This window comes from Panicum virgatum, chromosome 7N (genome assembly GCF_016808335.1).
Source record: "Panicum virgatum strain AP13 chromosome 7N, P.virgatum_v5, whole genome shotgun sequence".
Taxonomy (NCBI): Eukaryota; Viridiplantae; Streptophyta; class Magnoliopsida; order Poales; family Poaceae; genus Panicum; species Panicum virgatum.
The window spans coordinates 43,278,922-43,290,514 of NC_053151.1; the positions used below are offsets into that span (position 1 = coordinate 43,278,922).

Consider the following 11,593-nt stretch of genomic DNA (forward strand, 5'->3'; position numbering starts at 1 on the left):
ATGCATGGCGTAAATAATTGCAGCAGAAAAGAGTATTGGGCTCTTAAGGTGAAGGGGCCTCTTAAATTAGACACACATATCCAAAGTACGATGGTCCATATTGGTGTTGGTGAGATGAGGGTGGCTAGAAGTCTATATGAAATATTTTGCAGAAGCAGCTCCATCTTTTTTTGAATGGTCTTGCTTGGTTAGTTTGATGGCTAGAAAATAATTGAGGTTGAATTGGTATAGGTGGGAGCTTGGCAGATATGTAGGTTATCAATTGTTTGGAAAATAGGTGCCACATGAGAGGTGCGGTTGTGCAGGGTTGTGATCGTACGGCCGAAATCTCTGCGTGCCTCTTTAATTGTGAATGCAGCTAGAATATTGATAGAAGGGGCAAGGAATGGAGCTGCTACCTCAAATGAAGGTGAAAAGGATGAATCTGTGTTGGGAAAATGAATTCCAGTTTCTGCATCCATGGTTTGGTTACACAGTTCTGCGAAGGTTTTGTCAGCAGTGTTCTGTACAGCTGCATTCATCTGGATGGCAGCCATTGTTGGTGCACTTGAAGCGGTGCTATTTGTGGTGGAACCGTGGAAGGCTCCTCTGTTATGTTGATATGATGACTTGGTTGTTCCTGCTAGGATGAGAGGTATAGGTAAGGAAAGAGTTAGTGGGAAAGTATGCTTCTTTTTTGTCTATGTACACAATTAGTATTTGTATAATCCTTACCATTTAGCCATGTCAGAGCAACTCCAGCGGACTCTCTAAACAGCCCCCTATACCAAGTTTAGAGGGCTAAGCCAAAAAAAATGCACTCCAGCAGACCCTCTACTTCACTCTCTATTTTGGGGAGGCCTCCAAAATCCCTCCTCCACCCTCCATTCCCAGGGGGTCTCTAGGGAGCCCTCTATTATATATTGGAATTGAGGGCTATTGCTGGAGTTGAAACAAATTTAGAAGCCCCTAAAAAATAGAGGCAGCCCTCATTTAACATTTAGAGGGTCTGATTTAGGGCTATTGCTGGAGATGCTCTCATAGCTTCAAATTGGTGTTGGTTATCTTTCCATGTAGTAGCAGGACCACCTCAGAAGCTGTGGCATTCTTGCCTTATAATATGATATATGGTCAGAAGTAGTATTGCAATCGTTTTACAAAAAAAATTAACTTAGGCAGTATGCAAAAATAATCTTATGCTAAACAGGCAATCTTCTTTGGCTATCCTATCGGGAGAACATGTCAGGTAATAGGAATCTCACAAATAACATGAAAACATGATACCAGCAAAAAAAAAGTATAATTTAGGTCTGCTAAGGCTTCCACGTAGTTCAGTTCAGTAACTAACCTGTTGGGATTGCAAAATAAGAAAAACAAATTGGGAAGTGAGTGTTTAATAATTCTGTTAGCTTCAGTATGAAAGAAAAAAGGACCAACTGCCAAGCAGTGATATGGTCTCCATGTATGAAAGAATTCAAGATAGTTATAATCTTTGTAAAAAGTATGTACAACTTTCATCCAGATTGCATTGATTAGGATTCTAAGCTATAGGCAATGATGTAGCATGCAGAAAGTAGCAAAGAGCATATCAAAAAAATTATAAGGGTTAAGGATCCTATATTGACATTTAGCTTCAGGTAGCATGAACTCAGATCGTCCCTTTCATAATTTGGTCAAGCGGAACCAATAGGTACCGTGGCTCTTGCTGAATCTCAAAATTCTAAATAAACATAAAACAATTCACCTCTGAGATGCATGAGGCTACATCCTGAAGCTCTAAAGCAAGCAAGGCATGATTGAAATGAGACTCATCGAAGGTCTGCTCGTTTATTTGTGATGCTTTAGAATTCACTCGATTGACAAAAAATTCTTCTTCCGTCTTAAGCTAGTGATCTCAAATTAAAAAAAACTAAAGGGCGAAGACCCTTGTCTTCTTGTTCCGGGGAGACAGAAGCCGAACCAGAGGGCACCTTTTTTGTAGCTAAAGTGTATATGTGCAGTAAAACTAACATCAATTTCAATATGCCCTGCCAAGTATTAAGTAAACAAATTTCATCAGTAAATCAAATTAAATGCCAGGACAAACACCATGACATTCACGGTCACATTAAAATTGATTGTAATGACCTCGGTCTGTAAATGTTGTTTATGCATGAATTAATCTGCAATCTAGAACATTAAGCAACCCCAGTAGGCATCTTTAATTTACAATGTCTATCCGCTACTTCTTAGGGAAACATATACTGAAAGGTAAATTAAGAATAGATTGAGGTAGAAGTAGTAACATACCAAACAGGTGGTAGTTGTTCTGCAAGAGATCAGCAATTCGAGAAGACTTCTTGCTAAGTAAATAATTTGTACGAATATCCTCCATGTGAAAAAAGGGTGGCAAGACACAAAGTGAATAAATAAGCCACAAAGATATATAAACCCTCATATTGCCCTTGCATAGCTCAAAATCAAACTACAGATACAATCAAAGAACTTAAACAGTAGCATAGCTAGTATCAGAAGGTATGTCTTAGGTAAAACAAATAGTGTATTATCTTGTCAGTTTCTAGGAAAAAAGCACATGTCTACAATGTTGCAGTGGGTTTAAAGAAGATTACAACAGTACTAGCACAAAACTTGTACCATAGAACTAAGATCGATGAGATCTGGGGAAGAGAGAAATAGGTGGTTCTGAAATTAGCTACTATCAGGGGCTATGTCTTAGGTGAAACAAAAAGTGCATTACCTTGCCAGTTTCTACTTTCTAGGAAAACAGCACAGGTCTACAGGGCCACAGTGGGTTTAAAGGATGTTACACTGTACTGGCAGCACAAGAGCTGCAGCATAGAACTAAGATCCATAAAATTTGGGCAAGAGAAAAATAGATGGTTCTGAACGTAGAGATGTTGTGGCATGTTCCGTCAATAAAATTGACAAAAGATGATCACCAGAACATTCTTGCGAGACTGATCCCTCCTCTGCAACCTCTGATACCGGAACTTTAGATTTAGAGCAACGTGACACCTCTACGTAAGAAACCTGGATAGGTTCTTATTATACCCCCATGACCCGTAGCAATCCACGCAGAAATGAAAGCAAAAGAAGAGACTAATTCATCTTCACGATAAGCAAAGTAATAGGAAAGGAACTTTTTTATGTAGTCGCCAAACTAAAATAAGAAGAAATATGACAAAACGGAAGCACCATAAGTTCAATAAGGACAATTCAGTTTATGGTAACCAAAGTAAAAGGAGGGCACTTTACATTCCACTATTTCAGCTGCCCAAATTAAACAACAATTGGAAGCAATAATCACAGTCTCAGATGAACTAAACAGTACTACTTAAGTAAACAACCGATTTAAGAAATGCATTAATCTACCACACTTTGTTAAATGTAGCTGTACACATGGAATCGAAGGACTGATAGCAGAGCTGGAATACTAATAATCGCAACAGATAAATCTGCGGGTACAGGAGGGCACAATGTAGTATGGAGTAAACAACTAGATATTAGATCTGCAAAAAATAGTGCTGGAACCTAAGAGCAAAAGCAGGGAACAATATAGATCTATCGATGGTTAAATTACCAGCGCCGGAAGGTGAAGCAGCAGTGACAGTAGCGGCCGGCCCAGCTGGAGTAACCAACAATGAAGCACTGCAGGAAACATAAAAATGCCATAGGTTAAAGATATTTAAAGACGAAATAAAACCCAAGAAGAGCAGCAAGATTCCTAGTATAATATGTAGAGAGTCAAGGATAGGAGTTGGCTAGAGGTAGACGACAACATGCCATCGCAGCAGCACCAGCCGCAGCAGCCAATGGTGGCGGGGTCGACGCGCTGGTGCCCGACGCCGGAGCAGCTAATGATGTTGGAGGAGATGTATCGGGGCAGCACGTCGCACATCCAACAGATCACGGCGCACCTAGCCTGCTACGGTCGCATGGAGGGCAAGAACATCTTCTACTGGTTCCAGAAGCACAAGGGCCGGACCGCCAGAAGCTCTGCCACAAGATCTGCATGAGGCAGCAACTCCTCTCCTGCGCGCAGTAGCTGGGGAGGGAGAGGGGAAGGGGGAGGGGGCGCACCATGGCCATGGCCATGGCTTCCTCGCCGCGCCGCCGGTCGCGCCCTACGGCTGCAGCGGCTTCGACCAGGCCGCCGCGAGCTGCCGCGTCAACGCACCCCGTGGTCGGAGCCGTGCCGCCGTGCGTGCCGACCCCATCGGGCAGGCGGCCCTACGCGGCCGGCCGGCCGGCGAGGCTCGTGGCCGTTGGCGACGCATGAGGAGAGGGGACTGGGGAAGGGAGCTCGGGGAGGCGAGGGGCTGAGCGAGGTGCGACCAGCCGCCTTTGGGGACGCATGAGAAGAGGGGAGGGGAGGTCGAGGAGGGGAGGGGCTGAGGGAGGCGCGCCCGGACGCCTTGCCCTCTTCGCCGTCGTGAAGAGTGTGGGAAAGGGGAGTGTGCTGGCCGGCTACTTGCGGGGTCGTGCTCAAGGTGCTCGAATCCCTCGCCGATGCCGACGCCGGAGCCGGCGCCACTTCTCGAGAACAGCGTCTTTGCCGCCTCGCCGGCACGAGCGCCGGCCTCCTCGGCCGCAAGGTAGTGCCGCAGCGGAGACTGCAGAGGCGTCGGGGACGAGGAAGAAGACTCCGGACGCGAAGATATACCGCTATAGTACTGCACGGGTGGGGTGAATGTCAGCCGCAGATTTACCATCGGACGCTGTAAAAAAATTTTGCTATCGTGGATAGCGTGAGAGGCCACCGAGCGGTGTGCAATTGACATATAGGAATGTCTTTTTGTGTTTTTATAATATTGCAAAAAAAAGCTAAGCTTACTCTCAAGTTTATATTCAGTAATCATTCTCAGTTCCTCACTGGAAAATAGGAGCCCTTATTTTTGTGCTAGAAAATGGTCAGTTCATCGGTTCATTGCTGCAGATATTTTGTCCTTTAACTAATGAAATCCGCTGAGATTTGAGAGCCCCTGAACTTTGTTGCTCGTTTTGTTAGTCATGTCTGTAACAAGGTGTACGTTCTGCATGGTCTGCTAATGCTGAAGAATTTAACTTGTTTCAGGGTAGAGACCAGGAAGAGAGAATCGCCTATTTGACACTAGAAAAAATGACGTTTGCCTATTTGACATCAAAAAATGAAATCTTGCCTATATGTCTCTAACCTGAGTTTTCTTTGCCTATTTGACACTGCCATCATGTTCTGTTAGAAAGCATGGTTAGTTTGACACATGGGCCCCGCTCGTCATCTTGTTTCTCTTTCCTCCTCTCCCCAATCCATGGTTTGCCGGCTGCCCCTCACGCACGCCTCCGCCGAACATCTACCCCAGCAGCACAGTTCTCCCTCCTCAGCTCTCAAGCGCCTACCCCCTCCCTCTCCTGCAGCTCACCGGCATCCATGGTGGTGCTGAGCACCACTACCAGCACAGATCCTGTCAACCCCTCCCTGCGCAGCTCGGCGCGGCTGCAGCCGGTGCGGCCGGCGGCGGGACCCGGCGGCGCGGCGTGGCCGCGAAGCAGCCGACGCAGCGCGGCCACCAGCCCAGCGCGCAGCCGGCGCGGGCGGCCCCAAGCTCGGGCGATGGAGGCCCCGGACGGCGAAGACCAGGCCCACAGCAACGCAACCCAGGCGGGAGAAGGAAGAAGAAAGCAGTCGCGCCCACGCCAAGCTCGTCACCCCTCTCGCAGTGCCGCTGCTCTGCTCTGCGTCGAGCCGTGCTCGCCTTCCGCGCACGTCTTCGCCAGCACGCCCGCCTCGTCTCCTCGGGAGCGTCACGCGCGCCGCCCGCCATTGCTGTGCAGTCGCGGGCATCACCGGCCAAATCCGCCGAGGCCGGAGCTCTTCCAGCCAATTCTTCGCGGCGGGAGAACCCCCGCGTTGTATCCGACCTCCCCAGCCCCTCGCCTCGGCTCCCTGTTCGTCAGTGCGCGGCCTCGCCGGCGACCCTCGCCCGCCCTGTGCCTCCATGCCGCGCCCACGCCGAGCTCGCCGCCTCCGCTACCGCCTTCGCCGTCGCGGCCGCTCGCACGGCGTTGGCTTGCCCTGAACCTCACCATGCCATTGTCGTCGCCGGAGACCCCACCGGCTGGCAAGTACGCGCCACCGTCCGCTGCACTCACGCCCATGGCTTGCCCCTCTGTAGCAAGGTCGGGCCCTCATGTCAGTGACCAGACTAACGGTGTTGCTAACAGAACATAACGGTGGTGTCACATAGACAAAGAAAACTCAAATTGGGACATATAGACAAGATTTTATTTTTTTGGTGTCACATAGATAAACTCTATTTTTAAAAGCGACGCCGCGAACATAACGACGCCGCTCCGCGCGTGCTCGTCGCGAACGCTGACCCAAGCGCCTGTTGCGCCGGGCTGGGGAAGTCGGAGTGACGAGGTTGCGTTCGGAGGAGAGGAGCTGCATGAGGTAACCGTTGCCGGTTGTCCTGAACTCGAGGCTCCCGAACGAGATCGCGCATCCCGCTGGAAACGGATCCGAAACACCCATAGGGTATGGGTTCGATCTGCTCGCCATTCCTGGAGATCAAGTGGGAAAAAGAGAGAAAAAGTCACGCAGCGCTGCCCCTACCTGGCGCGCCAACTGTCGGTGTCCTGACCCGGGGGCCTGGATCCCAACTAGTAAATGCTGCGTGTTTTCTCGTCCCAGATGATGATGCAAGAGGCAATCACAGTAACGCACGGTTTATCCTGGTTCCGGCCGTAGGGCCGTACGTCCAGCAAAGGGGGTGTGCGAGGGCACTGTATTATCTTGCACCCGAAGTGCTCGTAGTAGGGGATACAAGCGAAGCGAGAGAGGGAGAGAAGCTCCCAAGTCTCTGCTAGAGGTGGAGTTGGTTGAGATGAGTGCTCAGTCGTGCTGAGAGTTCTCTGAGGGGGAGTTCAGAGAACTTACTTCCAACCTTTGATTGGAGGTCGTCGATCAGCCTCAGCAAAAGGAAGCCTACCCCCTCCTTTTATAGTTGTAAGGAGGGGCGGTGTACATGAGTGTAGGGGCGTGGAAGTCGTCGTTTTCCCTTGAACGCGGGGTACAGTGGTCGAACACTGTAGGAAGTACACTGTGGGAAGGCGGCGCACATCGCTGTCATCCTAGATTTCGCCCTTGGTCCCGCGGAGATGGCGGCGGCCGTCCTACAGCGTCCCGGCGGTAGTAATGGCGAGGGGCGGTCCCGGACCCCCCGGTCGGAGTGCGGGCGTGCGCATTAGAAGGTCCGGGAGCGCGTGGAAGTCCCGGACCCCACAAGAGGGAGGTCCGGGGTCCCGCTCGCGCATGCAGGGTGCTCCTCTCGGTAGGGCACGTGACATCGCCAGACCCCTTCCTCAGCGGGAGATGGTCTGGATGGTGTGTGTCGGCAGAACAGTAACGGGGGCGGCGCCCACTTGTCTTGTGCCGCATTGAATGCTCCACAGTGCTGCTACAGCGACTGGGGTAGCAGAGCGGTGACCGGGGTCAGTGGACGGGACGCCGGTCACATCCACTGCGGGAGTGGCAGTCTGACGCCGCCCATTCTTTGAGCCGTGGCGGAGTAGATGGCCTTTAATGCCTTTGTACGGCGGTCGGTTGGGCGACGGGGCCATTTGTCCCTTGTGCCGAGAGATGGCCTCGAGCGAGGCGGAGACTGGCCACCCACTCGAGGGCAGGTCCGCTGTCTTCGAGCGAGGCGGAGACTGGCCACCCGCTCGAGGGCAGGTCCGTTGTCTTCGAGCGAGGCGGAGACTGGCCACCCGCTCGAGGGCAGGTCCGCTGTCCTCGAGCGAGGCGGAAATGCGTTTGCGCGGTCGAGGGTCTCGAGGGGAGCCCTCGAGCGAGGCGGAGATGAGTGACCCGCTCGAGGGTAGATCCGCTACCCTCGAGCGAGGCGGAGATTGTCCGGTGGGCCTGAGAGGGATGCGAATGGGCCATATGCTGGGCTTCTTTGAGTCCTTTCCTCTCTTCCGGTATTTGGAAGGAGGCCGGGGGCCTTCGTGGGCCCAGTTGCCTTAACAGATATTCGTGTTTTAAAAGCGATCTTAGTGCCCCAATTAGGGTGTCCCTAATTGTGGCACCCGACAAATATGATGTGACCTTCAGCACTGTCAACATTGTTGTTTTGGTAATAGAGAAATGTTAGATAGTACAGTGGAAATATATGCATATCACGTTTATTGTGAACATCAGGCACTCATGCTCATAGGTCTGCATTCCCATTTCTATATAACTTTTTTACCTTGTTTTGGTGATTACTGTTGCAGAAAAAAACTCATCATGGTTGGATCACGTGGAACACTTTCCACGATACCTTTGCTGAGGTTTCTTGTTGACAAGGTAGCTGAGATTGGTGGCCTGTTGGAGATGACAAATAATGATGTGCATTCTCTTCGAGAACCTAGAGGTTCTCGTTTGAATGGACAATAGATCTTGCTACAGATGAACTTTGTAGGTTTTGAGGCTAACATGTAAATATGTTGTAAAATTTTGAAAATGTATAGTAAGTATAGTCAAGAACCAGACAGCTAGAGCTTGGGACCTTGAATTTGTATAGTAAAGGTCTATCAGGATGCTTTTCTCGTGTAATGGTTTTGAATGGCCCTGAGTAAGGATTTGTTTAGATGTCAAAAAAAATTTGACAAAAAACATCACATCACACGATTGGACACATGCATGGAGTACTAAATGAAGTCTATTTTTAAAAATTTTTGCACGGATGGGTTGTAAATCGCGAGACGAATCTAATGAGCCTACTTAATCCATGATTTGCAACAGTAATGCTATAGTAACTATTTGCTAATTATGGATTAAATATAGATTAAATAGGCTCATTAGATTCATCTCACGATTTACAATCCATCCATACAAAAAATTTTACAAATAGACTTTATTTAGTAGTTCGAAATTGCAAGATTCCGTTTCAAAAAATTTTGGCCAAATGAACTAAACACAGCCTAACAGTCTTAAGGCAGCATGTAAATTTTGTAGAACAAGTAGTTCATTCCACTCAAAAATCGGAAATGAGATATTGATGTGGACTGTAGCTGGTGCAAAGCATCTGGCACGTCTCGTTGGTAGAGTGTAAGTCTACTTGCGTGTTTTTTATGCTCCACTCTTTCTTGCTTTGTGCTAACTTCTATAAGGCTTTAAAGCCGTATAGCTTTCCTTCTTCATATTAATATGACAGGTAGCTCTTCTGCCGCTTCTGTAAAAAAAAAAAAAAAAACAGTTCATTCCACGCTGGGAATCCGATCATTGAATTCAGCGAGTTCGAGACCGGAGACTCCGACAAGAGATCGAATTCGATCAACGCTCGGAAGTCGGAAGTGGGATCCGCGCTCATGAAGTAAAAGGGAACGCTGCCCTTCGCACCAGCTCATTCTTTCTCGCACGATCGCGCCCGCAAGCGGCTCGTCCGCCATGACTTCTCAGCCGAAGCAGATGTTCGGCGAGCCCATCTCTCCGGTTGGCCCGACGCCGGCCGACCTCGAGAGCACGACGGAGCTCAAGAAGCTCCTGCGCGAGGCGGGGCTGTACGAGAGCCCCGAGGAGTCGACGGTCCGTGAGGAGGTGCTGCGCGACCTCCAGGGCATCGTCGACCGCTGGGTGAAGCAGCTCGCCTTCCAGCACGGGTACCCCGATGCCATGGTCGAGGAGGCCACCGCCCTGCTGGTCCCTTTCGGCTCCTACCGCCTCGGCGTCCACGGCCGCGGCTCCGACATCGACGCCCTCGTCGTGGGGCCCTCCTTCGCGGACCGCGACCACGACTTCTTCGTCGTGCTAGCCGGCGCCCTAGCCGAGACGGAGGCGGTGACGCACCTGCAGCCCGTGCCCGGCGCGCACGTCCCCGTCATGAAGATGCGCTTCCGCGGCGTGCAGGTGGACCTCGTCTACGCCAGCGTCAACCTCGCCGTGGTGCCCCGCGACCTGGACCTCGGCGACCGGTCCGTGCTCCGCGGCCTCGACCACGCCACCGCCCGCAGCCTCAACGGCGTGCGCGTGGCCGACGAGATCCTGCGGCTGGTCCCCGACGCCGGCGCGTTCCGCACGGCGCTGCGGTGCGTGAAGCACTGGGCCAAGGCGCGGGGCGTCTACTCCAACGTGTCCGGCTTCCTGGGCGGCGTGGCCTGGGCCGTCCTGGTGGCGCGCGTGTGCCAGTTCTACCCCAACGCCGCGCCCAGCATGCTGGTGCCGCGCTTCTTCAAGGTGCTCAGCCAGTGGAGGTGGCCTGTCCCGGTGATGCTCCGCGACATCGAGCACGACGCCGAGCTCGGCCTCCCCGTCTGGGACGGGCGTCGGAACCCGCGCGACCGGGCCCACCTCATGCCCGTCATCACGCCGGCGTACCCGTGCATGAACTGCACCTACAACGTCTCCGTGGCCACCCAGCGGATCATCAAGGAGCAGATCTGGGCCGGCCACGCCGCCTGCCAGGAGATCGTCGCCGGCGGCGGCCGCGGCTGGGACGCTCTGTTCCAGCCGTTCCCGTTCTTCAGGGCGCACAAGAGCTACCTGCAGTTGGACGCCACGGTGGCTCGCGGCGAGGACGAGCTCCGGGAGTGGAAGGGGTGGGTGGAGTCGCGGCTGCGGCAGCTGGTGGCCAAGGTCGAACGGGACACGGCCGGCGAGCTGCTCTGCCACCAGAGCCCGCACGCCTACGACGCCGAGCCCCGCGGCCTGCAGTGCACGTCGTCCTTCTTCGTGGGCTTGTCGACGCCACAGCACCACCACCAGCAGCAGCAGCAGCAGCAGCCGCGGTTTGATCTCCGTGCGACGACGGAGGAGTTCTTGCAGGACGTGTACACGTACGGATTCTGGAGGCCCGGCTTGGCAGTGGCCGTCAAGCACGTACGACGGAAGGACCTGCCGCCGTACGTGATGCAGAAGATTCGCAGCCCGAATAGCGATGAGCTCAAGAGGAAGCGCAGCGACGACGGATCCTCCTCTTCGTCGCCATTGTCGCCTTCGTCTTCACCCTCCTCTGGTGAGGACGACTCCGGCCGAAGACCGAGCAGACGTGCGAAGCTCAGAAGCTGCATCCAGCACAGTAATTCTCTTCACGGCAGTGGCTGTAATTGTCCAGTAGAGGGCGTCGTCTGATACAAAGATCACCAATCGCCCAAGCTATCAAGCAGACAATAACTATATGACTTTTGAATTTTTTTAAATTGAACCTTCAAAATCAGCCATAAGCTGAATGGGCCATTAATTACCATTGAGATCCTGCCTAGATTCACGCTTCAATCTGTGTCTATGGGGCCCCCGCTTCAATCTGGCCATCTGGGGGGCACGGGGCGAACAGGGAGCTTCGTCTTGGGCCCAGTTGTGGCCCAGCAACCCACCAGGAAAGCCTAGTTCTCGGTGCCCCGCGGTTTTTTCTTTTTTATATTTTAAAAAAATTAAAATTTCAAAAATATATGTCGGTTTTGGAAAATTTCAAAAATATACCCCGGTCGCCCTATGGGGGGGGGCGACAGGGCTCAAATGTAATTTTTTTTCTTCAAATTTGCAACGAAATCCCTGAAGAAAAAAAAGAGGGGGACTTGTCGCCCCCAACGGGCGACAGGCCCCTGTCGCCCACCCCAGGGGCGACAGGCCAGTGGGCCCGCCAAGGGGGCCGGTCGC

At 51.9% G+C, this 11,593-nt stretch overlaps 1 protein-coding gene across 1 annotated transcript; it reads left to right on the plus strand.

The window, feature by feature from the left end:
- The first annotated feature begins 9,264 nt into the window (after nucleotides 1-9,264).
- On the plus strand, nucleotides 9,265-11,183 carry LOC120683171 (nuclear poly(A) polymerase 2-like). Its single transcript, XM_039965199.1, has one exon. The coding sequence runs from the start codon at nucleotides 9,389-9,391 to the stop codon at nucleotides 11,066-11,068; it is 1,680 nt and encodes a 559-aa protein (XP_039821133.1). The 5' UTR covers nucleotides 9,265-9,388; the 3' UTR covers nucleotides 11,069-11,183.
- The last annotated feature ends 410 nt before the right edge of the window (nucleotides 11,184-11,593 follow it).

What these genes read in the sequence shown, in the direction of transcription:
- LOC120683171 (XM_039965199.1), top strand. Translation starts at nt 9,389, where the DNA reads ATGACTTCTCAGCCGAAGCAGATGTTCGGCGAGCCCATCTCTCCGGTT.